This window comes from Vipera berus, assembly GCF_964194415.1.
Source record: "Vipera berus genome assembly, chromosome: 13".
In the NCBI taxonomy this organism is placed as follows: Eukaryota; Metazoa; Chordata; class Lepidosauria; order Squamata; family Viperidae; genus Vipera; species Vipera berus.
The window spans coordinates 7,697,102-7,723,672 of NC_138216.1; the positions used below are offsets into that span (position 1 = coordinate 7,697,102).

Sequence of the window (26,571 nt, forward strand, 5' to 3'; positions counted from 1 at the left end):
TCAAACAGATTCCTGACAAACCTAGCAGACAACTTTTATCACCCAAAGGGTAGAGAAGGGAACTAGGGGATTAGCCATTTTGGATCTAATTCTCACTAACATAGATGAAATAATAGAAGGTGTTGAAGCCACGGGAATCTGAAATGCTTCTACAGTGTAGCAGTTTTGTGGAGATCTCTATCGTGCCATCTAATCACAAGCCTGTGTCTTCCCCGCTGTTCTCTGACGTGCGACTGCAAGACTCACACCATAATAGGAACATTAAGGTAAAGGTAAAGGTTCCCCCGCACAGGTGTGCTAGTCGTTTCCGACTCTAGGGGCCGGTGCTCATCTCCGTTTCAAAGCCGAAGAGCCAGCGCTTGTCCGAGGACGTCTCCGTGGTCATGTGGCCGGCATGACTAGACGCCAAAGGCGCACGGAACGCTGTTACCTTCCCACCGTAGTGGTCCCTATTTTTCTACTTGCATTTTTCACATGCTTTCGAACTGCTAGGTTGGCAGAAGCTGGGACGAGTAACAGGCGCTCACTCTGCTACGCGGCACTCGGGATTCGACCCGCCAAACTGCCGACCTTCTGATCGACAAGCTCAGCATCCTAACCCACTGAGCCACCGTGTCCCTAATAGGAACATTATGACTAATCAAAAAGACCCCGGGGTCACAGATACAGGGATTCAAACATACAGTAGAAGTAAATACAGTATTAACAGTTGCTTTGTTCCTTTTCTTTTTTTGCAATCCATCAATATTTATTCAGTCGGTGGTCAGAAAAAATGTAGAAGGCCAGAACAAACAAAAAGAGCGAGGGCAAATAAACGTAATAATATACTAATAGCTAGCAAAATAAACCACACACTATAACATTCCCTTCTCTATTACTGTGTCAATACAGTTGTTACACAGGTGGTACATCTAAAACATTAATAAGTATAAAAAAGATAAATAAAAACTATTTGTTTTTCAGCGTTTTGGCTAAGGACAAATGTAGTTATCTGTCGCCCTTTTTTTTGCAGGACACTTAAAAGTATGATCAAGTTCACAGATTACCAGGGTTCTATGTATCAGTGCAGTCTTTCCAGAAAGCTACTCATAATTTTGGGACCTGTACACATGGAACACAAATTGCTTGGGGAAAGTTGGTGTTGCAGTTATCCATATAAAGGCCAAGAGCTACTCTACCAGGTACGGAGACAAAGAACTTGACTGCATCACGGTGTCCATGGAAACAGAGCTGGGCTTGCGCCATAGAACAATATGGGATGAAGCTACTGGTGGACTTGTCGTTGCTTTCATCTCCGCCGTAGACATGGATGACACCTCCAGGGCGGTTCCCTTCTCCAGATGTTGGCGAGGTCTTGTTAGCTGAGGCCAAGGGAAGAGAAACAGAAATCAACAGGCGAGGTGGAAGAAGATGGATGGTTATCTCCCCGTTGCAGGCGTAAAACTGATTTATTCGTAGCTTCGTTTCACAGGGCATCTGGGAAAGGTAGTTTTGCAAATTCTCTCTTTCTCGGAAGCTCCAAAGGGATTAATGGAGAGAGGTCCAATCTGGGCAACTTTTAAGATCTGTGGACTTCAGCTCCCAGAATTCCAGCATGGCTGGCTGGGGAATTCTGGGACTTGGAAGTCCACAAGTCCGAAAGTTTCCAAGGCTGGACACTCCTGGTTTAACGCCAGGAGAAAGCTGAAGACTGGGACCCTCAAAGAGATGGGGCTTATTTAGGAGGGGCTGCATCACATTCAGGACAACTGCATTCTTTTCTAGGTTGACATCTGTGAGGAAGCCCAATTGACTCAAGGACAAGCAATACAGATGGTCCTCCACACACAGCCATTCATTTAGTGACCAAACTTACAATAGCATTGGGGGGAAAAAAGTGACTTATGATCAGTCTTTGCACTTAGGACTGTCACAGCATCCCCGCAGCCACAGGATCAAAATTTGAGCGTTTAGCAACCGGCATGTATTTAGAACAGTTGCAGCATCCCCAGAGTCATGTGATCCCTGTCAACGCTGCTAACATCGAATGTTATTGCTTGACGACAGATGAAGAAGCAGCCATTTCATATGTTAAACTTGTGTATTGCTTTAAGAGATTGAGTTTAAGGTTGGGAGGGGGGAAGAGGAGGATTGTTCCTCAAGGCCATCTGAAATTAAAGAAGATAAGAACTTGACTGGGTCGTCTAACAGAAAAGAAACTGATTCTTTAAATTTAATTGGAGAATATGATTAATGACCAAATTAGAAAGGTGGAGAATTGTGTTTTAATATATCGTGCAAGGGGGGGGGAGATTTCAGATTCCAGCTTCCTTCGAGCAAGCATTTGCCGGTGTATTAGGCTCAATAAAGGACTTTTAAGGTAAACCATGCCTCGGAGTCACTTGAAAAGCCCATACGCGGGAAACTTGACAATCCCCATTTGTGACTTTCCCACTTTCCCCCAAGGAAAGTTGGATTGGCTTAATGACCTTGAGGGTGTGTGTGTGCAGCCACCTGAACTTTGAGATCAGGTGGTGGTAAGTACCTTTTGGGGGCAGCCTGTCAACCAGGCAACAGGCCATTAAGTGAGGACTGCCTGTAACAATTGCTCAAAGACAATGAAAGGGAAATTACCAAATATTATGGACAATCTCCTAATCTCACACTTTCAGGCAAGGTGGGCTATAATCATCCCCAACCATTGACCTGATTCACCCCAGTGCTGTTCCATTTCCCTGCAATTTTTGAGCGAAAGGAGGTGGAGATGAATAAATAAATAAAGAGCCTTGGTGGAGCAGTGGGCTAATGCCTCCTTAAGTAACACCAGCTGCCTGCAATTAGTGCAGGTTCGAGTCCCACCAGGCTCAAGGTTGACTCAGCCTTCCATCCTTCCGAGGTAGGTAAAATGAGGACCCAGATTGTTGGGGGCAATTAAGCTGACTTTGTAATAATGCCGCTTGGGGTGGGTGGGGGCGAAAGCCCTAATAAGCAGGCATATACATAGAATGAAGGCTATTGCTAAGCACATTGATTTGTGCTTTAGATTTTAAGCCGCCCTGAGTCTTCGGAGAAGGGCGGGATATAAATGGGATTAAAAAAAAATGTTCCAAAGAAGACAAGTGAGCAGACGAATCAACCGACAGAAAAACGAGCGGAAAGCTTTAACATCCCAGCCTAGAAATCCTTTGTTGGTTTAGCACTTACCCCTGAGCCCAAGAAGTTGACCTCGGTGAAGGACGACAGCTAAGGCCGCGGTGAAAGCGACAAGAGAGAAAAAGAACAGATTGGGGAAAAGAAGAAAAAAGTGGTTATTGGGAGAATCTAAAGCTAAAGGAGAATCTTGGCAGAAACACCTATCATTTTAATGCGAGTCATTTATTTATTATTTTTTCCCCACAGAGAGAATGAAATGCATTAGAGAAAATTCTGCCATTTCTTTATACAACAGGGGAAATAATTGAAAACACGAAAGCGCCAGCCACTTACTCTCGGTCAAAGGGATAGAAATGACCACTCCATTGCCCGTGCCAACCCACAGGCGATTGCCAGCGATGAGTAAAGCTGTGATCCGCACAAAGGAGAAACCTAGTTTTCCAGTCCCTGAATAGAAGAGCAACATGAACATCGGTTGGTATGGTGCAAGCAACCCCAAAAAGTTCAAGGAAGATCTACCAACAAACTGTTGCAAATTAGCCAGCTACTGTAGGAGATCATCAGGTTGAGCTGCAGGGCGGGGTCAAAGACATCATTAGTTTGGAATCCTTATGTAGCCACAAGAGACCTAAATCCAGCCCTGCAATGTGAATTCCGTTGACTTTTATTTATCGCCAATGTGCCTTGACCATTAGTAGGTCAGATTCTTGCATATAAGTAGCATGGAATACACTTTTACTGCTTTGAACTCAACTCTTGTTCCTGGTTACTTGGGCTTAACAGCTGATTAACCAAGCTCCTTAGGGACTTCAATGACCATAGGAGGACAGTGTTGTGGGAGGCAGCGCTAAGTACACGGAGCAGCAAGGAAAAAGAATTAAAAGGATTCCAAAGGATGGATGCTTCCAGTGCCATTTCAATTTACCTAACATTTTGCTGACATAGGGCTCAATATCCACGTCCTGAAGATGTTGATGTGTGTGGGCATGATAGAGCCGTAGGGTGGAGTCCAGACGAATGGAAACCCAAACCCCATCTCCAATCCAGGCCAGCTGCCGGATCTGGCTCTCCCGGCGAGGATGGGCGTCAAAGGACTTCTGGAAAACCATCAAGGAAGGAAGATTTTATGACAAGTTACAAACCTAACTTTCTTAGGTTTCCTGTACGTCCACCAGCACATCACAACCTCAAGCATCAAGCCACAATATTCTAAAATTATAGCTTTTCTAACCACCATCTCAGCTGTCTTGCTTAAAATTGATCCTGATCGGATACTCCTGGTACCTCAATCTGCATCGTCTTTGGCTGGATGACATGAATTTTGTTCTTATAGCCGCACCACACTCTGTCGTATACCACAGCCATGCAGCGAATGGAGTGATGGGTGTGGCCTAGATCCATGAGATGGTAGTTGCTGAGATCCCATTGGCCATCTGGAGGAAAAGGGAAAGAGGTTGGGAGGGGAGAAAAGAGGAAGAGCTCTTTTGATACTGCCATCCTCTTGAGGAATCAAACACTTCTTTGTTAAGAGTTGTTAAAAGAGCCTTGGTGGAGCAGTGGGCTAATGCCTCCTTAAGCAACACCAGCTGCCTGCAATTAGTGCAGGTTCGCGTCCCACCAGGCTCAAGGTTGACTCAGCCTTCCATCCTTCCCAGGTAGGTAAAATGAGGACCCAGATTGTTGGGGGCAATAAGCTGACTTTGTAATAATGCCGCTGGGGGGGGCGAAAGCCCTAATAAGCAGGCATATACATAGAATGAAGGCTATTGCTAAGCACATTGATTTGTGCTTCTTAGATTGTAAGCCGCCCTGAGTCTTCGGAGAAGGGCGGGATATACAGTAAATGGGATTTAAAAAAAAGAGTTACAGAACCAATGAATTGAAAGAGTCCATTTGGGTGACTGGATACAACCTTGGCTTTAGGAATCGTCATTGAAGCATCTCTAGCACATGATTCCCCGGCTCCTGCTCCAGCAAAGGAAGTAAAATTGGTTCTACAATCGAACCACTCAGAGAGTTTGAAATGTTTAACACAACTGAATTGGAATCTGTTTTCTTGTAACTTAAGGCCACTAATTCCATGCTCTGAACTCTGGAAGCATAATCCGATCTAGGTCAAGGTTAATAACTGAAGCTCTAAAATATGAGCATAGGTATCCCAAATTTCTATGGAACACACCGCAATGTTTCCTGTCTGCCAGATTCTGCCAATTGCAGAGTTAAGTGGCCGTGAGACAAGATAATTTTTACAAGTGCCTCCCAGAGGTAATTGATCCTAATTAATTACTGTTTCCGGCAATTTTCAGCAACCGGGTATCATTTATAGCAACTGGCTTTTACCTTCTCCCCGATGGAATATGGCAAGGGTCCCATCTGCCAGAGCCACAAGAACACGCCCTTTTACATGCCTAAATGGACATAGGAACATAAATGTGGAGGTTACATGGAGGTCCCATGCAATATCTCTGAGAGAACGATGTGCATTGGAGAATTCTGCGGTACGACAACCATAGAAACGAGTTGTGGATTTAGCATCCTAAATACCTTACTTTTCAGTGAAAAAATAACAGCAAAGTTTCAAATATCAATCATGTAGGATTTAATTTAGCTTTTTTTTGAGATTGGAGGTGAGGTGGGCAGTGTATAAATTTGATAGACAGATGAGAGGGGAAAAAGGAGAGAGAGAGGGGGGGAGGGGGAGAGGGAGAGGGAGAGGGAGAGGGAGGGAGGGAGGGAGGGAGGGAGGGAGGGAGGAGAGAGAGAGAGAGAGAGAGAGAGAGAGAGAGAGAGAGAGAGAGAGAGAGAGAGAGAGAGAGAGAGAGAGAGTGTTTTAATGCAAATATGGGCCTGCATTCTGAAAATGCTAGACTATCTTTTACCAGATCATTTTTGATTATCTAGCCAAAATATATTCTAACATTGTCCGCTCTGACTGCTGGTCACTTTCTAATCCTGCTATTTTATCCTGTTAACTGGAGATGTGAAAGATATTCTAATATAGTACGGAATTCTGGTTTCCTCTACATATTTCTTCTGTCCGGTCTGATCTGGTCTACTAGCTTCTACCACCTCTAGTTCTTCAAAGTCATGGTCGGTCATAGACTTTTCAAGTTCTGATTCTTTTCATTTTATTTTAACAAGAAATGTCATTTGTAGTGCCGTACATATTTATCCCCAAAAAAACACCAAAACCCAAATTCATCTTGTCTACTTACACCAAACTTAATACTGAATCCTTCAACTTGATAGAATGTAGGCACTTCTTCCAGTTGGACACTGCTGAGTGCACATACAACCTGGCGGGAGGGAACAATGGATAGGTTTAGGCTGGCAGTCACAAGTAGAAGCATCTACAGAGCCTTGGTGGAGCAGTGGGCTAATGCCTCCTTAAGTAACACCAGCTGCCTGCAATTAGTGTAGGTTCGAGTCCCACCAGGCTCAAGGTTGACTCAGCCTTCCATCCTTCCGAGGTAGGTAAAATGAGGAGCCAGATTGTTGGGGGCAATTAAGCTGACTTTGTAATAATGCCGCTTGGGGTGTGTGAAAGCCCTAATAAGCAGGCATATACATAGAATGAAGGCTACTGCTAAGCTTGTAAGCCGCCCTGAGTCTTCGGAGAAGGGCGGGATATAAATGGAATTAAAATTAAAAAAAATAAATCTGGTAAATCTTCTCTGGGTTCAGAAGCTAAATAGAACCAGTTCTGGTTGGTACTTTGATGGGAGATCATCAACAAAAACCTCTACTATAGGCCAAATGTGACACTGGGGGGGAAAAAAATCTTAAAATAAGCCCATGGCAAGTTGCCCAGAAAACTACGAAGACCGTTTTGTGAAATTGTCAATAACTGAGTCCATTTGAAGGAGAGTTTACAATACTTTTTTTACCTAGTTATAGACCAATGTTGTTCAAATTCAGCAACTTTAAGATGTCTGGATTTCAACTCCCGGAATTCCCCATCCAGTATGAATTGAAGTCTGTGTATCTTAAAGCTGCTGAGTTTGAAAAACACCGCTATAAACTTTTTCTGGATGAAGGTCCAGTTTGTGAAGGACTTTCCTCAAATGTGGTGTAACGGAGAACACTCCACCCAAATTCTCATTTCCTGTGATACTCAAGCCATCATTTGGGTGACGGTGTTCTACCAGAACCACCTATGAGAAAGACTTGTCTATTTATATCCTGTCTTTGTTTTTATTTATAAATAACAATACATATCTAATAGTCCTTCTCCTATTTCCCCAAAACAATAACCAAGAGGTGGGTTGGCATGAAAGAGAAGGACTGGCCCAAGGCCACCCAGCCGGCTTTCATGGCTAAGGCAGGACTAGAACTCACAGTCTCCTGGTCATTGGCCCAAGGCTACCCAGCCGGCTTTCATGGCTAAGGCAGGACTAGAACTCACCATCTCTTGTGATTGGCTCAAAGTCACCCAGCCGGCTTTCATAGCTAAGGCAGGACTAGAACTCACCATCTCTTGTGATTGGCTCAAAGTCACCCAGCCGGCTTTCATGGCTAAGGCAGGACTAGAACTCACCATCTCTTGTGATTGGCTCAAAGTCACCCAGCCGGCTTTCATGGCTAAGGCAGGACTAGAACTCACCATCTCTTTTGATTGGCTCAAAGTCACCCAGCCGGCTTTCATGGCTAAGGCAGGACTAGAACTCACCATCTCTTGTGATTGGCTCAAAGTCACCCAGCCGGCTTTCATGGCTAAGGCAGGACTAGAACTCACAGTCTCCTGGTCATTGGCCCAGAGTCACCCAGCTGGCTTTCATTGTAACGCATGGTCTCTTTCTTTCTAGCCTGGTGCTTTAACCATTGGATCAAACTGGTTCTCCAACTGAGATCTGATGGAGTTACTAATAGGTGTGCTGCACAAACAAAGGTTGAGATTCTTACCACCCATTCTGTGCTCCAAGCCACATGGTGGGGGCAGCACTGGTGGTAGCACCCACTGTGTTGCCATTTGCCTCTTGATCCTGCACTGCTGTGCTTGACTCCATTTTTGGATGTCCATTCTCACTGTTGGCAGAAAAACACCCATTTTAAGCGTCTGCTGGTACAGAAGAGAAAATGCTTTATACAGGCAGTCCTTGCCTTATGACCAGTTTGGCCAGAATTTCTGTTGCTAAGCAAGGCCCTGAATTTATGGCCTTTTTTGCCATGTCTGTTAAGTGAATCATTGCAGTTTTCAAGCGAATCAAGCAGTTCGCTTAATCAAGCGAATCTGGCCTCTCCCATTGAGTTTGCTTGTAGGACACCGGCTGCCAACAGTCACGAATGGCGATCAAGCGACCCTGGGATAGTTCAACTGTCATAAATACATGCTAGTTATCCGAATTTTAATCATAAAATTGGCGACGCTGCAACTATAAATGTGAGGGCTGGTCATGGATCACTTTGTTCAATGCCACTGTAACTCTGAACAATCACTAAACAAATGGATGGGGAACTACTTGTATTTGGCCAAGCTTTGATCTTCTTTAGCATGGCATTCTCTATTATTCTGTAACTGCCTGTCCCTTTTCCATTTATTCTAACTTGTTGCTGGGACTTTCCAGGACGAGAACAAGCAACGTCTCCTTTACCTGTTCTGCCTTGCGGGTGCCTGAGCTGGAATTGGATCGGTAAACACATGTTCCGTAAGGGGGCCAGTCCGGACCTGGGCTGGCTCCGTTTCACTCCCGCCGTTCTCGGGAACCTCCGTGGCTTCAGTGGCCTCCTCAGTGGACTGGGACTGATCAATCCTAGCATTGCTCGTTGCAGCCACTTCATCTAAAGGCAAAAAAAATAAAAAAAAAATCTGACATTAAAGATGAAGAAAAACATGAACAAAAAGAGTGGTTACCTGCTACCAACGGAGAAGACAGGCCCCATCCCCCCAAAAATACAGCGTGAGTTTTAAAAGACAAAATCATCCAAAGCTGCTGGGAGTCTGGGAGGATATAAATTTAAAAATATATGGTTGATTCCACAGCCATCCAGGTGCTTAAGACTGGGTTTGGCATTTTTATCCAACTATCAAATTAGCTAAGACAGATGCTATTATCTGTTCACAACACTGTGAAGTGACAGCTGCCAGTTCTTTAGATGGTGTTGGCCTTCATATGCATCAAATCCTTCCCAAGAGGATGTTGGAATGTATCAATGTAGTATGCAATGCATCCAAGCAGCATGGCTTTTGCAATTGACAGGTGGAGATTTTGTATCGTTATTAAAATAATTTGGTAACTTGAAGGAAAATGGAAGACAATTTTAATTGTCACTTATTGGGGTTTCAACAAAGAAGAGTCCTAAGTGAATTCCACTTGCTAATTAGAAAGAAAAAAATCATCTCTATCAGAATACTGATCAACGAAAAGCACAATATTGGTCATCGAAAAGGACAATCTACTGCAACCCAGTATGTATCCTCCATGGCCTTTTCTCCTTCACTAAGATTATCCCAGGGATGCGGTGGCTCAGCAGGTTAGGACGCTGAGCTTGTCGATCAGAAGGTCGGCAGTTTGGCGGGTCGAATCCCAAGTGCAGAGTGAGCGCCTGTTACTCGTCCCAGCTTCTGCCAACCTAGCAGTTCGAAAGCACGTAAACAATGCAAGTAGAAAAATAGGGACCACTCCAGTGGGAAGGTAACAGCGTTCCGTGCGCCTTTGGCGTCTAGTCATGCCGGCCACATGACCACGGAGATGTCCTCGGACAAGCGCTGGCTCTTCGGCTTTGAAATGGAGATGAGCTCCGGCCCCTAGAGTCGGAAATGACTAGCACGCATGTGCGGGGGAACTTTTACCTTTACTTTTTAAGATTATCCCAATTAGATCCAGATTCAGTGGTGGTTAGCTTAAATGTGTGTAGTTTTCTCTGTTTTCTTTTTTTCCCTTGATAAGCAGGACACATTCATAATTAGAATCATATGCTAGCTCTGGATAGCAAGATTTTATTATATACTGAGCCATTTGGTCAACCTATTTTAATCCTGAACAGTTAAATTTAAGGTTGTTTTAGTAAAAGAACCGTAAAGGTAAAGGTAAAGGTTTCCCCGCACATGCGTGCTACTCGTTTCCGACTCTAGGGGCCAGTGCTCATCTCCGTTTCAAAGCCGAAGAGCCGGCGCTTGTCCGAGGACGTCTCCGTGGTCATGTGGCCGGCATGACTAGACGCCAAAGGCGCACGGAACGCTGTTACCTTCCCACCGGAGTGGTCTCTATTTTTCTACTTGCATTTTTACGTGCTTTCGAACTGCTAGGTTGGCAGAAGCTGGGACGCGTAACGGGCGCTCACTCTGCTACGCAGCACTCGGGATTCGACCCGCCAAACTGCCGACCTTCTGATCGACAAAAGAACCGTAAACAGGCTTAATTAAGTAAAAGCAAGCTGGGGAGGAAAAAAAACCCTGTCCTTAAAGCAAGTGGAAACATACTTTGTCCTTTGTCCAACACGGGGGTGTCTCCACGGGAGGAGCAATTGCTACTAGGAACGTTGCAACGGGTTGCACAGCCAACTAAAGTAATGCCTGCTAAGACTCCATCTGTCCCTGAAGATTCCTCCGGATTCAAGTCCCTTTCCAGAAATGTTTCTCCAGGAGGATAATCGGAATCGCAGGCCGCTGCAAAGATGGGAAACAGAAGGCTTCAGGATCAGTGGACCACATCTATGTAAAGCAGCATCATTGGTATCTAAAGTAACTTTGGCCCTTGGAAGTTAAGTGGACTTGCAACTCCCAGAATTCCCCAGCCAGCAGGCAAGGCTAGCATGTCATGTCCATGTAAAGCAATCTCAACGGTATTTTAAGGTTTGGAAAATACCGGGAACTTCATCCTACACCACTTTTGCCAGGCAAAATATCCATTCAATTTCCAAAAGATTAGGATTTATATTTGGAAACAAGTGGAAATAAAAGTTACTTCACATACAAGTTTTTTTTTAAAAAAATCATCCCATCCTATCATGTCTAGCCAAACCAAATTTAGGCTTGGATGTTCGCTACCAAAGCTAGTTTCCCTTTAATTATGACTTAACAATACAAGTTTCCCTTGGGAAGCTTTTAAAGATCATAAGGACTAGGACTTCCCCCCCTGCCCCCCCAAAAAAACTAACAGATACAGGAGACCAAGTCCCATCTTTCATATTAAAATTTAAGCTTGCCCATACAGGTCTGTGTTGTGTTTTATGCAAGAAGAGGACTGTTTTTTATGAATGTTGTAAAATATCTTTGATTCTAGACTGCTATATTATTCTAAATCTGTTTCTCATGAATTACAAGCTTTGAAAGCAACAATTGAACATTTATGGACCAACATTGCATTATCCAGGATAGGGAATGACAAGCCTTTGTAAACCGCCCAGAGTTGCCTTGTGAAGTCCAAGATCTGTCTTTGCTTGCCTGGAATGCTGGAGATGCAAAGCACATGGGCGTTGCAAACTGTGAAATGATCCACCACTGTTCCTGGTTGGTTGGCATCGATGATCACCACTTTGCTAGTAGATAAGGTGCTGGTGAGGATCCATACTCTACTGGACGTGGCATCCATCTCGTGCAGTTCTTTGGTCTGTGAGAAAGCAAAAAGGCAATAGGCACATAGCCAGGTAAAGGGCTATGTTGCATGTTGCAACTTTCCCACAACCTTCCAGGCTAAAACTCTTGTTGGACCATCATATTGTGGCATGATTTGGGACAGACTTCCATCCAAGGCCAACTTACCGCTCCTGTATTTTGTCGTGTAAGTTAGAGCTAGGGAACATGTGAACCTCCAAATGTGGCTGAAATGAACCCCAGGATCAGTTAACCTAAGTTCTCAGTTGGCTCCAGGAATTTACCAGAGCAACATCTCACATTTGCTACTCCTGGATATGTTCCCTGAGCTGACTGTGGTTCTGCTTTATGAAGGAACCCAGACTTTAGCTAAGCCTCACCCAGTCTAGAGTGGGACAGTTCCTGCAGTAAAGCTAAGCAAATTCAGCTTGCTAAAGATATTCCATTGAATGTCACTTCAAGAGCGCGCAGATAAGTTCTCAACTTGAATGGAGTCTGTCTGATCGTAAGTCATGATGGTCATAAAACAGGGTCATTCGCAGGGTCAATTTTATGATTTTTATGGCCTGTTTTGCGGGAGTCCTTAAGCAAACGCTGCAATCCCGAAGGAAATGCTGTGGCTGTTTAAGCAAACCAATTGTTTTCAGCAAAAGCATCGTAAAACGCAGTCACGTGACTGTGAGACGCTGCTGGTTGCCAAGCCAAATCATAAATACACCTGAGGAGGTCTGTCTACTACCTGTACAGTATTTCTCACTCATCTGTGGACTGTCCCACTAATTAGCAGACTTGGGATTTCAGTCAGACTATTCAAATCCTGAGCAAGAGTCATGATTTCAGCAACGAAGTTCAACTAATGCCACTAATTTCATTGAACTCAACGTTTTTGAATGCTGGAGCTTCGATGTTCATTTATGAGTAGAAATTAAGTGAATAGCACACTGCTATGCCTTGAAGTGCAGTGCGACTTTACCTTTCAGGAAGATATTGTCTTTTTTAAAAAATTAAGTTTTATTCATTTATGACATCAAATATGAAAATACAAATGCAAATAGCAGTAGGGGACAAGAGTAGAAAAAGGGAAAACAAAAAAGGCGTGAAGAAAGGAGGGGAAGAAACAAAAGGCGTTGACTTCCGACTCTCTCTGTTGCAGTAAAATCAGACATTAAAATCAAATCTCAACTTTTTGCATTTCTATAGTCGTATGCACTGACTAGCCCACGGGTAGGCAACCTCGGCTCTTTTATGACTCGTGGACTTCAACTCCCAAAATTCCTCAGCCAGCCTGGCTCAGCTTGGAAACCTCTCTCTTTCCCCTCAGCATGGCTGGCTCAGGAATTCTGGGAGTTGAAGTCCACGAGTCATAAAGCGGCCTAGGCCTAGGCCGGGGGAAGGAAACCTTGGCTCTTTTATGACTCATGGACTTCAACTCCCAGAATTCCTGAGCCAGCATGGCTCAACTTGAAAACCTCTCCCTTTTCCCTCAGCATGGCTAGCTCAGGAATTCTGGGAGTTGAAGTCCACGAGTCGTAAAGCGGCCTAGGCCTAGGCCGGGGGAAGGAAACCTTGGCTCTTTTATGACTCATGGACTTCAACTCCCAGAATTCCTGAGCCAGCATGGCTCAACTTGAAAACCTCTCCCTTTTCCCTCAGCATGGCTGGCTCAGGAATTCTGGGAGTTGAAGTCCACGAGTCACAAAAGAGCCGAGGTTGCCTACCCCTGCACTAGACCAAACCAGCTCTTTATGGGTTGGAAAACAAGCATTCATTTCAAGGCAGCCCACCCGTGCACGAGCACAACAAACATTCATCCATATTAGGTTCCCCTGCACAAACCTTGTATATTTATACCCTGGTCCCCAGCCAGAAGCTTATTACAATCCAGCGACATAAAATATATGCCCCGTTAATAAACAAATGGACTAGCCATTTCTGTATTGGGAAATCAGTCTAATCGGTAAAACCCAAAATCATGATATCATTCTTTTCCCACCTCGAGCACAAAGTCCAGAAGCGGTTTCCAAGTAGAAAGAAGATATTGTCTTATACTGATTATACTGATTATTATACTAATTATACGGCCCAGAAAAATTCTAATTGTTTTTTATATTATTATCCAGCCCTGGGGAAAAAAAAACCGCCTACACATAATAAGCAGAGCCAACTATATGCCCAACCTTTTTCTTTTCTGGAGATGTGTGATTACTCTTCATATTCTCTCCTTCCACCTCTCGATCACAGGTCAGTGGATCACATCCCAGATCAGGCTTTTGACCATTTGCAACATCCGGATCCACCCCGGGTTTCCAGCCTGTCAAATTTACACCAGCTGCACACCATAACTATATGCGGAAAAGAGAAAACACGGAAGATCAAATGCAGGCTTTATTTCTGCATTGTCCGTAGGTTGTGGTTCACAACAAGGATAGGAAAAGTGTCACAATGAAATGCTTCAAGGGGTGTGAAGTGTCTTCTACAAGCGTGATTCAGCAATCACGCTTGACTTGCAGGGTGGAAATCTTCCCAGGTAAGAGAGAGAAAAATTTGCTGAGTGTTGACATTACCTTCATGGTAGGGTCCTTCTCCACTAAGGGGCGACAATAAACAGGGACGGGGACATTTTTCATCCGATTATCTTCTTGGCCACCGTTGGGACTCAACTGTTGAGGATGAAGAGACAGCACAGTTCATTCACAGCACAGAGCTGTCTGTTTCTACAGCAAGAAAGTGGCGGGAGGTTTTGGGAAATGTTGATTCTCGTCATCTTTAGGTGACCAGCTTAACTGTCAGAATCCATTTATATCCCATTTCATAAATGTATAGGTAGAACATTGTGCTTATTCTGGGGATTCTGCCCTCTCTCCGAGGGGGGGTGGAGAGGATGGTTACTCAGATTGCAATAGGCTGTCTTCAAACACCAGGGAAGCTTTTGATCTGGGGGGGGGGGGACAGGGGGAGAGAGAGATCTGGATTGCATCTCCATTTGCAGCTGAAAAGGAAGAAGCAATAACAATAAACACAAGGAGAGTTCCCTTTCCCACGGAAGGACCTGACACCTAAGTAAATGATGGGAGCCTGACCAAATGGATGAGGGGAGGGGGTTGAAATGGGAATGCTTTATATAGGATTGAAATGTAACTCTGTTAGATCCCGTCTTGTATTGCCACAATCGATCTCATCCTAGTAAACTTTTCCTTTTGGACAAACTTGCATCCAAGAGTTCTTATTTCCTAAGATGTGGATTGAGGTGGGTCCTGACAGTAGACGGGATCCCACCTTACTAATAGAGGGATAAATTGGAGAAAATTGACCAAAGTTGCTATTTGAAATATGCTTTCTAGTAAGAATTCGCTCCACTGAAGGAAGTGGGATCCTGAGCAACCATTGGCAAATGTGCACTGCATATTGCTTAAAATAAGGAAATAAGGAACAAAAACGTGCTGCTATTTTTTTGGCAGAAAAGCACGCTCTTCAGTTTTACTGTGTTTTAACACATTTTTTTTGGCTTTTAGACCCTAAAAATAACCAAACACCCACCTGAATCAATCTATTTCAAGGTGACAGTTTTTCTACTCAGGAAGTCCTTGGTTTTTTCTATAGAATTCAGTCTAAATCTTTGTCCTTGATATGTAAACATCACTCCTTCCAGTTTATCCGAGCGGAAGAGAATTTTATTCTTCTTCAAGATATCAGTAAGGAAAGCATTGGCTTTCTAAGCGGAGTTTCCATCAGAACAATTCTACCCACATTTTCCACGCTTAGCTTGTGTTTAAAATGGCAATCTAAAAACATAATTCTTCCTGCTAATGCAGGATTGTTACAACCATTTGTAATGTACCGATGATAAAGGACTGGGAACTCAACCAAGGAATCCGTGTGGAAAGGGAATCACGCTCTTCCTTGCTTTCCTAACATATCTCCCTAACTGTCTCCTTCTTGGTATAGGAGTGTTACCTGTTTGTATTTGGCTGGCAGGCTCCACCCACAGGCCTGTAAGCGGCCATCATCATTCCGGACGTGCTCACGGACCTGGCGGTATTGCTCTCGCTTCTGCTCACGACGTGCCGAAGATGTGCAATCACTGAGAAGGATCAAGAGGAAGACAAAGGTAGACCAAGAGGACAAGCGAGGGCTCCGTAGCAGTAGGAAGATGGGGGGGAGGGAAATCCAGTACAGGAAGTCCTCAACTTATGCCAGTCATGGAGCCTGCCATTGCCTCTGACAGTCATAAAGCTGGTCATCATTTCACCAACCTGATTATGGCAGTGGCTGTTAAGCAAATCACCATGGATCCTTAAATGAATCCATGGTTGTTGAGTGAACTAAACATGCTGTAGCAAACTATATTTTAGCACGGTCTGCATTTCTCCCAAGAACCCAGCATCTTTGCCTTTCCCCTAAGTTTATTTATGACTAGAGCAATTCTCCTCTCTTCTCTGCGCAAATTTTTTTTTTCCGCTCGTGTCAGAAGCACCGAGCCCCTTCCAGGTTGAAAGGATTAGCGGGTGACGTCACCGGTGCCTTGTGGGATACCCAGTTGGGGGCTAATGCCTCCTTAAGTAACACCAGCTGCCTGCAATTAGTGCAGGTTCGCATCCCACCAGGCTCAAGGTTGACTCAGCCTTCCATCCTTCTGAGGTAGGTAAAATGAGGACCCAGATTGTTGGGGGCAATTAAGCTGACTTTGTAATAATGCCGCTTGGGGTGTGTGTGAAAACCCTAATAAGCAGGCATATACATAGAATGAAGGCTACTACTAAGCTTGTAAGCCGCCCTGAGTCTTCGGAGAAGGGCGGGATATAAATAGAATTAAAATAAAATAAAATAAAAAAATAAAAATAAAAATATCTCCAACAGGAGCTGGAGTGAACAACAAGAGCTCAATCCCACCCCAAGGCAGCTCTCAGGGTCTCAAACATGGGCTTCCTAAGCTCCTGCCCAGCGCTCCAACCATTCAACCATTTCTTTTGGGCTACCCTAGATTAACTCAGCTCTCCTACCAATGTACATCCTTCTAAGCGACCCTTCTGCTTTCCGACAAAAAATATCAGAGCCAAACTTACTCATCTGGGAAAAACTCAAGAGTTCGGTTCCCGGCAGAGATTTGACACAGGGTGTGGCTGCGGCGCTGGCTTAGCCCGGCTGCTGTGGGAGACTTGTAGTGAATATTCACTGATGGATAGCTCCTTTTGGATGGTGGAGGGCTGGAGGAGGAACTGAACAACCGGCTGAAGCTGGTGAGAGGGGAGAGGGAATGAAGGCAAGGGGTTCTGAGTTCCAAAGACAGACCTGAGGCAGCGTAGGTCTCTTCTGAGGCTCCTCAGTTAGGCTTCCCGACTTGATTGCTTAGGCATTTGAAGATACTGTCCTAAGTTAGCACTTGTATTTTAAATGCAGACTAGGAAGTAACCGGCCACAAAAACTGACCCGCGTTGACCTTTGGTTTATTAACTGTGTATTCTCACAATAAGCAGCAAGCCTAACCCATGTTATCAGAAAGGTAAGATGATTGGCATTTGACATCATTTCTGATTAGTCTTTGCTATATTTCTACGTAAAAGTTGTTTGAATCCTCAAGTGGATAAAGCCTGAGGCCTCTCCCCAGTGCTATTCAGGGTGCCATTTGCAAAAAAAGAGAGGCTGTCTTTTAGAGAACACAAATGCCAAATACCTCCAATACTATACTGGACTGCAAGAATATCCTATATACCCAAATCTCTTCACTGACGTCTCGCAAGTTAAGTTCCCCTACTTACAACTGCCAAATGGTGGATTTTTTCTTCTCTTGAACGGAAGGATGTTCCCGGGAGGCTCTGCAGACAAACAGAACGGAGAATTCAGAAACAGGGTATGGCAGAAACATGATTTGTGTCAGGACCCACCCCAATCCACATCTTAGGAAAATAAAGAACTTTTGGAGCCAGGTCTTGTCCAAAAGGAGTTTTTACTAGGACATGATTGGTTGTGGAAATACAAGACAGGATCTGGCATTGTGTTACACTTTGATACTTTATAAAGAGTTCCCGGTTCAACCCCCTCCCCTCAAACCCATTTGGTCAGACCCACATCAATTAAACTTAGGTGTCAAACCCTTTTGTGGGAAAGAGGGATCTTCCCGTGCCTTTATGACTATTGCCTCCTTCCTTTTCAGATTCAAATGGAGATACAAACCAGATCTCCTTCTCCCTTCCCTCCCTTTGTTGTCCTCAGTTCAAAAGGTTTTCCCTGGTCTTTGAAGACAGCCTACAGGCAGGCTGAATAAACATCATCTCTTCTCCCCTCGGGGAAAATGACAGAATCCAGGGAGGAGTATAATATTTTAGACATACATTTATGAATGGGATATAAATGGATTCTGACAATTTGTCTACCTTTCCATCACTGGATAAAGTCACAAATTCAGCTGATTTTCTGCTCACAATGACCCTTCCCACTGCTATTTCTTCCTTTAAATGTCTTGCCTAAAAGACGTAGGTGGCCTCACTAGATGTGGAGATGCAAAACCTCTCCTCCAAGTAGAACCACGGCTGGCTGGGGAATTCTGAGAGTTGAAATCCGCCCATCTTAAAGTTGCTAAGGTTGAGAAACACCGAAGTAGAGGAGCAAAAGGAGCAAAATTGGGGAAAGAGCCCAGCTTGGCATCATCCTCTGCTAAATTATATCTGTTAGGCATATGGTGTTAGCCTACAATGTTGGGTTGAAAATATATTAACCAAGATGTTATGTCTTTAAGATGTTAATTGGCCAATGGGTGTGTAAGTGTTCTCATGGCCATAAGAGGGAGCTAGTAACGTAGCTTCTTTCTCTCTCTGAATTCACTGCTCTCTACTATTACTGTTTTTGCTCTGTTTTGCTGTACTGTTGGTATACTACTGTTGTAAACCTGAACTGTGTATTGACCTCTGGACCGGTAAGAAGACTTTGTATTTTGGATTGCTACTTGGACTGTTGCTATTGTGAATGACCTGGACTGTTTATTTTTGACTGTGCATTTTTATTCTTACACCACCTTAAAGTAAACTACTTTTTGCTTTTACAACTCAGTGTACTCCTGTGTGACTCTTACTGCTCTCAGTACCCTTCCTTGTCTGTGCAACTCTTTGGTAGCACAAGGAGACCTCTGCACAACAAATTCCTTAACAATATCATCTATATATGTTGTGTTTCATATTACTGATGCACGTTTTTCTATGGCTACCAGCTGACTGGTCACAATCACCAGCTTGGGACAGCTTGACCAACTAAGAAGTCTATATTCCCCCGATAAATGCTATTAATGGTGGTGTGGGGCTCCCAAGAGTACTGATAGTCTACTTCAAATGCCAGAACTTAGGAGCAAAAGGAAGTCCGACATTTCTGGAGGCATCTAGTAATTTAGCTGTTCATCTTATTTTGTGAAAACGTGAACAGTTTTTAGGACCACTGGGGAAGTATTCGGTACTCGCTCACTTTACTTCTTTAGTAAATGTTACCCTGAACTCTCCGATCTAAAATCTTACTGTTTTTTTTTTAATATGGCCACTAAAGTTATTAAACATTTAGTCCTGCTGGGCTCTGTCCAAGGTGCTGAAAGAGATGGCTAACCTCCAAGGTGGGGAACCCCCTTTGAACCTCAGCATAAATTCAAAATACATTTGTGCCTAATCCGTTGTGACTTCCAGCAAAAAGGAGAGATTCCTGACAGACCTGGTGACTGGAGTGGGGGGGGGGAGAGAGAAAGAACAGTGAAAATAAAATAATAAATTCAAAAATGGGTTAAGGAAGGAAGAAATACAGGTTGTCCTCGACTTACAGCCATTCATTTGGTGACCGCTCAAAGTGACAACGGCGGTAAAAAAAGCTGGCATAATCAATCGTCGCATTTTCAGCTGTCGCATAACAGTTTTGGCAACCAGCATGTATTTATGACCCTTACAACGTCTGGGGGTCATGTGATTATTACCGTTTGCTATCTTCCCAGACGGCTTCTGAGGGAAGCTGGGCTTGATTAATGACGGCATGACTCATTTTAACAATGGCAGTGATTCGCTTAACAACCATAGCAAAAGAAGTCGTAAAAATCAGAGGCGACTCGCTGAACAATCACCTTGCCTGGCCATGGAAACTCTGGACCCACTTATGGTTGTAAGTGAAGAACTACCTATCATTTGGCCAGTGGTGCCAGAGGCGGCACTCAAGAGACCTCTCGGTGGGCACAAGTGCCGTCACCCCAGCCCCACCTCCCCCCACGGCCCCCTTCTCACCAGCAGCCCCCCTGGAGGAGAGTCACGCCCGCATGGAGCAGCTCAGCCAAGGACATGGTAGCTGGGCAGCAGGGAGAAGACTCCGCCCTCAGGCTCCATCGCGCACAGTTGATACTGAGGGGTCCGGGCGGAGGGCGTGCCCGCCGTGGCGCTGCTGGGCCACCTGGGTAATCTGCAGTGGGCCATGGAGGTGGTGGGTGGGCCTGAGGGTGGGCGTGGTGTGGCCGGGGGCGGGACGGGTGGCAGACCGGGGGCGGTTTTGGGGCACTCGGTCTCTAAAAGGTCCGCCATCACTGATTTAGGCTGTTATGGCACCCCTAAGTCAATGCAATCTGTATGGCACAACCACCAATGGTTGTTGTTGTTGTTGTTAGCTGCGAAGTCGTGTCCGACCCATCGCGACCCTATGGACAACATTCCTCCAGGCCTTCCTGTCTTCTACCATCTTCTGGAGTCCATTTAAGCTCACGCCTACTGCTTCAGTGACTCCATCCAGCCACCTCATTCTCTGTCGTCCCCTTCTTCTATTGCCCTCGATCTTTCCCAGCATTAGGCTCTTCTCCAGTGAGTCCTTCCTTCTCATTAGGTGGCCAAAGTATTTGAGTTTTAGCTTCAGGATCTCCACCAATGGTAATGAGGCTATTAACAGTAACGGGGAAAAAAGAGCCCCACCTCTAATGCTGCAACCAGACAGGTCATCCTCACCTGATCATCTCCGTCCACCTGACGGCCTCCTGCAGTTCCATCAACCTTTCTTTGTACTGGTTGCGCTCCATCAGGACCCGAGCCATCTCCACCCGGGTGAAGCGTCGCCTCTGAGCAATAGGGATGTTGTCCTGCAGCGGGGAGGAGGAGGACTTCAACCCACGGGAAATGAGAGGGGACGGGGATTAGTACAACGCCAAAGACGGAGGTTAAAAATATTAGTTCTCTTTGGGGGTCTTCTGTTAATCCCACCCTCCCAACGATGGGCTGTTATTTCTAGCTTCTGGAAAAATCTACTTCCAAACCCATTCCGCGAAGGCTAGCATTCTACCTGGGGAAGCACTCAAAGTTTAACTTAACGGTAAGGATGGGCAGAAACATCTCATTTTGGAGACCCCAAAAAAATGTTCCAGGAGACTTTGGCAGATTCTGTTTCTCAGCATAACTCCTGCCAGCCCAGGCATGGTCGGTCAGCTCGGAAACATCTTAGGAAACAGCATGTTTTCGAAGTCCCCGGAATGGGACATTTTGCACCAACCTACAGATTTTTTTTCTGCAAGCTAATATTAATGTCCAGGTTTGATTTTTCTGTCTTCAGATGTTAGTAAGAGCAGGTTCAAATTACATTAAGTTAAATCTACCCACTGAAAAGCTTTAACACAGAGGAGGGATGCTTTGGGGAAAACGTGATGAACTGCTGAAGGGAAAATTGTTTAAAGCAGTAGGCAGTAGATTGAATTTCTATGCAACTATTGCTTAGCTGCAGCCTGAATTCCACCTTATTCTAAGCTGTAACTTATGATTCCTATCCATGCATTATACTCAACTCTTAATTTCTCCAGAAGTAATTTCACTGACATTTTAGTTCCAGGATTGGAGTGGGGAGTAGCATGGCTATTTTATAAGTGCTTGCTATTTTAGCAAACGCTCCAATACAGTATAAATGCAGTGATGTTGCCATAATTTCAGGGTCATTATTGAAGAAAAAAAACCCTTCCTTTCCCATAGCCCCTCTTTTCCTAGGCATTTTAATAATGTAATAATAATAAGAACAACAATAATATCTGCCTATTCCATAACACGGGAAACGCTGGGGAGAGTTTTGCATCAGAAAAAGAAAACAGCATACGTGTGTGTAAAAAAGTAACCACATTAGAACGAAGACTGAAGAAACATGTTGTTAGTACACAACATTACAATCAGCCTGCTCTTCTTAAGAGTATTCATAGGTGGTGTGTGAATTGGGTGGTTACGTTATTTTTACCTTGCAATTCAAAGGCCCCAAAAGGTGAAGCATGTAGTCCAGGGGTGTCAAACTGTCAGCCCGCCGGCCGGTTTCATCATACGGAAACCGCGCCCACCCCATTGTCAGCAATGGCAAAACAGTCTCGATATGTCTTGCGGCATCGCGAGTTTGACATGTCTGATGTAGTCTATGACTATTAGTTAAGTGTGGTTGTGTTTTTTTTTAAAGCCACTGACTCTTGTCCACGAGACAGTATGAGATTAGAAAAAGGAAAGAGGAGGAGGAGGGACGAACTCTTAAAGGACCCTCCTGTAACTAAAAAAAGGTCAAGGTCAAGGTTCCCCCGCAGATGCGTGCTAGTCGTTTCCGACTCTAGGGGTCGGTGCTCATCTCCGTTTCAAAGCCGAAGAGCCGGCGCTTGTCCGAGGACGTCTCCGTGGTCATGTGTCCGGCATGACTAGACGCCAAAGGCGCACGGAACGCTGTTACCTTCCCACCGTAGTGGTCCCTATTTTTCTACTTGCGTTTTTACGTGCTTTCGAACTGCTAAAGCTGGGACGAGTAACAGGCGCTCGCTCTGTTACGCGGCACTCGGGATTCGACCTGCCAAACTGCCGACCTTCTGATCGATGAGCTCAGCGTCCTAACCCACTGAGCCACCGCGTCCCTATCTCCTGTAACTACTATTCAGTTTTTCTAACATGAGTCTTCCCAATGTTTTCAACACACTCATCCTATGGGGGAATGTCACTCAGGAATGACTGGGTGACAAGTTACCCATTCCCACAATTATGAGAATACACCCCAACTCAGTGGCCGTGGACACGACAATGCTCCGATGTAAATGCGCAGTCTATCTTTCATTCGTTCATTCATTCATTCATTATTTCAGGGTCATTATCCAAGGAAATGGGGAAGAAAGACCCTCCCTCCCCATAGCCCCTCTTTCCCTAGGCATTTTAATAATGTCATCTACCAGTTCTGTAGAGAGATAGCTGCTGACATCCTCCACCTCTTCTTTGGGCTCTCGGCGTGCAACTATCACCTCCGATTTCAGTCTGCAGGGGGGGGGGAGGGTAGAAGAATGAAACGTATGAAGCAAATCCAGACGTAACACGGAGGCAGAGTTGAAACAAACTTGAATTCCCAACAATCAGATAGGTTAGGGGTAGGTGGGGGGTGTTTTCTCTTCCCCCCCCCCCGAATCTAAGAATAGTTAGTAGGCATCTTTGCATCCCCTTGAGATAATATTGGTCCATTTCAATAATTCTTTCAAAAAGGCCCTGAAGACACGATTTTGCCGGTGGGCTTGGGGACCCGAGGTTGATACGGAGCCATAAAGTGGTTGATTTGATTGTCGGTACCAAAGGATTGAGGGTTTATTGGGTTTGGGGGTCTTTTATTTCTCTTGAGTGTGGGGAGGGCATATACGTTTTCTTAACTAATAAATAAATAAATAAATAAATAAAAATGATGTTCTTTATTAGGAAAAAGGGAGAAGCTTGAAGATGTAAACCTGAAGCTCAGGGGGGGCCGTAAAGAATAGATAAATAAAAACATAAAAGAGTAACCAAGAATTTTAAGAGTCATTTCTCCCCCCCCCCCCCACCCCCCAAAAAATGTGATCATTCAGTCCCGACTCAGTGGAGTTTTATTTCTTAATTGCATTCACAATAATAGTATGGAGGGAGAATCAGATCTGGAAGATTAAATTAAAAATTAAATTTATATGCCGCCCATCTCACGGTCAATCGACTCGGGGCAGCTTACGACACCGTAAATCAAACTACAACAAGTTGAAACGTTAAATAATTTAATTTTTTTTTAAAAAAAAAAACCAGGACAGGGATAAAAAGTTATACCGTACAATTTTGTGAACCTTTCAAAAGGGCTTTAAAATGGATTGAGGAACTCATAAAAGTCTTTTTCCTCCACAATTTAAGAGGTAGGTTCTACCTGGACATTTTTAAATGTTGGTGTCCAATGTGTAGGCTTATAGCAGACATGTCAAACACAAGGCCCGGGGACCCGCAAAGTGGCTTCATGCGGGCCCGCGAAGCCATCCTGGAAACAGTGAGGGAACGGCCCCCACTGCCTTGGCCCTGGCCCAGAGACCCTCCTTCTGCCAGAGACCCTCAGATCTGTCCCACTCCTGCCCGGGCCCCCATAGGCACCCTTGATGCCAACGATGTAGAGCTGGCCACGCCCACCCAGCAGGCCATACGCACTCTAGCCACACCCACCTAGTAGGCCACACCCACCCTGGCCATAGCCACCCGGCCCCCTGAGGGCAACCGCAGTGCTGATGCGGCCCTCAGTGAAATTGAGTTTGACACCCCTGGCTTATAGGGTTAGACTAGGAGGGCTTAGTATCTCCGCTGCATCCGTTTCACCTCACGAGAAATCATCCCACCTGAGAAATGGACCCAAAAGCAGTTGGCTACTCACTTTTTAAGTTCTTCTTCAAGTTCCTTGATCCGTGCTTCCATTTTGGATTTTGCCTGCCTTGCTGCTTCCAGCTCTTCTTTCAGCACCTCCTGTTCTCCTGTAAGCTGGTCCACTTTGGCAATTAAATCATCCTTCACAATATTCAAAGCATTTCTGGAGAGGGGCAAGTAACAGAAAGAGAAACATACTTGGCCTCAGAATACGGCTAACATCATAGGGGGCGCTTTTGGGAAAATATTGATCGGTGACATAAGGGGATATCATGGGATTGTTCTTGTTAGCTGCGAAGTCGTGTCCAACCCATCGCGACCCCATGGATGACATTCCTCCAGGCCTTCCTGTCCTCCACCATCTTCTGGAGTCCTTTTAAGCTCACGCCTACTGCTTCAGGGACTCCATCCAGCCACCTCATTCTCTGTCGTCCCCTTCTTCTCTTGCCCTCAACCTTTCCCAGCATTAGGCTCTTCTCCAGTGAGTCCTTCCTTCTCATTAGGTGGCCAAAGTATCTTGAGTTTCAACTTCAGGATCTGGCCTTCTAAAGAGCAGTCAGGGTTGATCTCCTCTAGGACTGACCGGTTTGATCGCCTTGCAGTCCAAGGGACTCGCAGGAGTCTTCTCCAGCACCATAGTTCAAAGGCCTCAATTCTTTGGTGCTCAGCCTTTCTTATGGGCCAACTTTCACTGCCATACATGGCAACTGGGAAGACCATAGCCTTGACTATACGCACTTTTGTTGACAGGGTGATATCTCTGCTTTTTAGTGTGCTGTCTAGATTTGCCATGGCTTTCCTCCCCAGGAGCAAGCGTCTTTTAATTTCTTGGCTACAGTCCCCATCTGCGGTGATCTTGGAGCCCAGGAAAATAAAATCTGTCACTACCTCCATTTCTTCCCCATCTATTTGCCAGGAATTGAGAGGGCCGGATGCCATGATCTTGGTTTTCTTAATGTTAAGTTTCAACCCAACTTTTGCACTCTCTTTCTTCACCCGCCACAAGAGGCTCTTTAGTTCTTCTTTATGGGATAGTCACAGATAAAGCATCAGGCATTTAAACGGAACCTTGCATTTTAATTACTTGGATTAACTTTGGGCCAAACTATTAATGCAACAAAAACAAACAGACTCCAGTCTTTCTTCCTGATCAGGTCACTAAATCGTCAACTACAATCCTCCCCAGCATGGCTAACGGTCTGGGTCTATGAGTGTTGAAGTCCAAGAATATGTGGGGGGGGGGTCACAGGAAAGGCTGTGGTATGGGCTAAAACGCTTTTCACCTCTCCGTTTGAAAATTGGTTGGGTAGATTGGGTCTGCAAAAGCTGCAAAACCCCACTGGGCAACGATCTCAGAAGAATGAAAAAAAAAATATCCAAGGACAAGATAAACTGAACAAAACAGCCGCATGCAGCATCTCATCAAGTACAAACTGATGCTAGACTCACAAGGAAGCACAAAACTTTTATTTAGAAAAAGGGAGAATGCTTACTTGGTTTCCAGCAGCTGTGTATTCTCCATCAAGAGATTTCCCACTTCTTTGCCCATCCCTGGGGGGGGAGGAGGGGGGGAGGAAGGTGGAAAAAATAATAATAATGAGAGCCATGCAAATTTTGACACACACATTTTGGCCAAAAAAAAAAAAGCTCTTTCCTTTTTGAAGAGATATAACTTTCTTGTTCAAGAGCTTCTACTTAGCTGCAAAGAATGGAAGGAATGGCATCGGAAGACGGATTCCCATTCATCCCAAAACTTCCTTCAGAAGCGAAGGTGGAAGATTATTTGGGGGGGGGATGGGCTCGAAATACTGGACTACAGCTCTGCTGCCTATCCTCTAAACGGCTGTCCTTTTTAAAAGTCTAGGCAAGGACCAGTTGACACTAGCCTGATTTGCTTTCACTCTGGATTAATATAATCGTGGTTCTGCGAAGGCAGAATGGGGCAGAGGTCAATACTCTGAATTCAGCAACCCTAGATTCATTTCCTTGTTTAGCCCAGAAACAAAGTCAGGAACCTATTCACTGTCTAAGCATCTAGAAGAAATGGTGCAATTTGTTTATTTATTTTTTAAAAAGGAGAAAATGACAATATAAGCTACTCTTCAAGGAAAGTCGATAAAAACAAGGAATAGTTATAATGAAATTTTTCTTTGGACCTTAACTGTCGATGGCAGCCCCTTTGATGGGAAGGAAGCCAAGCATCCTTGGCCTGGTCCTTATTTGGACAGAAAACCACTAAGCTATGCTGGGAAGTCCCAAAAAAATTGCCAGAAG

The 26,571-nt window shown here is 44.8% G+C and overlaps 1 protein-coding gene across 1 annotated transcript in view; it reads right to left on the minus strand.

The window, feature by feature from the left end:
• Positions 1-26,571, minus strand: part of MAPK8IP3 (mitogen-activated protein kinase 8 interacting protein 3) — a gene marked incomplete at both ends in the record, with an annotated part of 58,694 nt that overhangs the window by 1,605 nt on the left and 30,518 nt on the right. The window contains 20 exons of the mRNA XM_081338191.1: positions 1,179-1,361; positions 3,184-3,222; positions 3,466-3,579; positions 4,058-4,229; positions 4,417-4,565; positions 5,473-5,540; positions 6,348-6,428; positions 8,035-8,157; positions 8,724-8,910; positions 10,553-10,738; positions 11,516-11,681; positions 13,843-14,007; positions 14,230-14,325; positions 15,620-15,746; positions 16,729-16,899; positions 17,422-17,478; positions 20,614-20,765; positions 22,836-22,917; positions 24,308-24,460; positions 25,791-25,848. Of these exons, the coding sequence (XP_081194317.1) occupies positions 1,179-1,361; positions 3,184-3,222; positions 3,466-3,579; positions 4,058-4,229; positions 4,417-4,565; positions 5,473-5,540; positions 6,348-6,428; positions 8,035-8,157; positions 8,724-8,910; positions 10,553-10,738; positions 11,516-11,681; positions 13,843-14,007; positions 14,230-14,325; positions 15,620-15,746; positions 16,729-16,899; positions 17,422-17,478; positions 20,614-20,765; positions 22,836-22,917; positions 24,308-24,460; positions 25,791-25,848 (2,529 nt within the window). The remainder of the gene's footprint in view (positions 1-1,178; positions 1,362-3,183; positions 3,223-3,465; positions 3,580-4,057; positions 4,230-4,416; positions 4,566-5,472; positions 5,541-6,347; positions 6,429-8,034; positions 8,158-8,723; positions 8,911-10,552; positions 10,739-11,515; positions 11,682-13,842; positions 14,008-14,229; positions 14,326-15,619; positions 15,747-16,728; positions 16,900-17,421; positions 17,479-20,613; positions 20,766-22,835; positions 22,918-24,307; positions 24,461-25,790; positions 25,849-26,571) is intronic.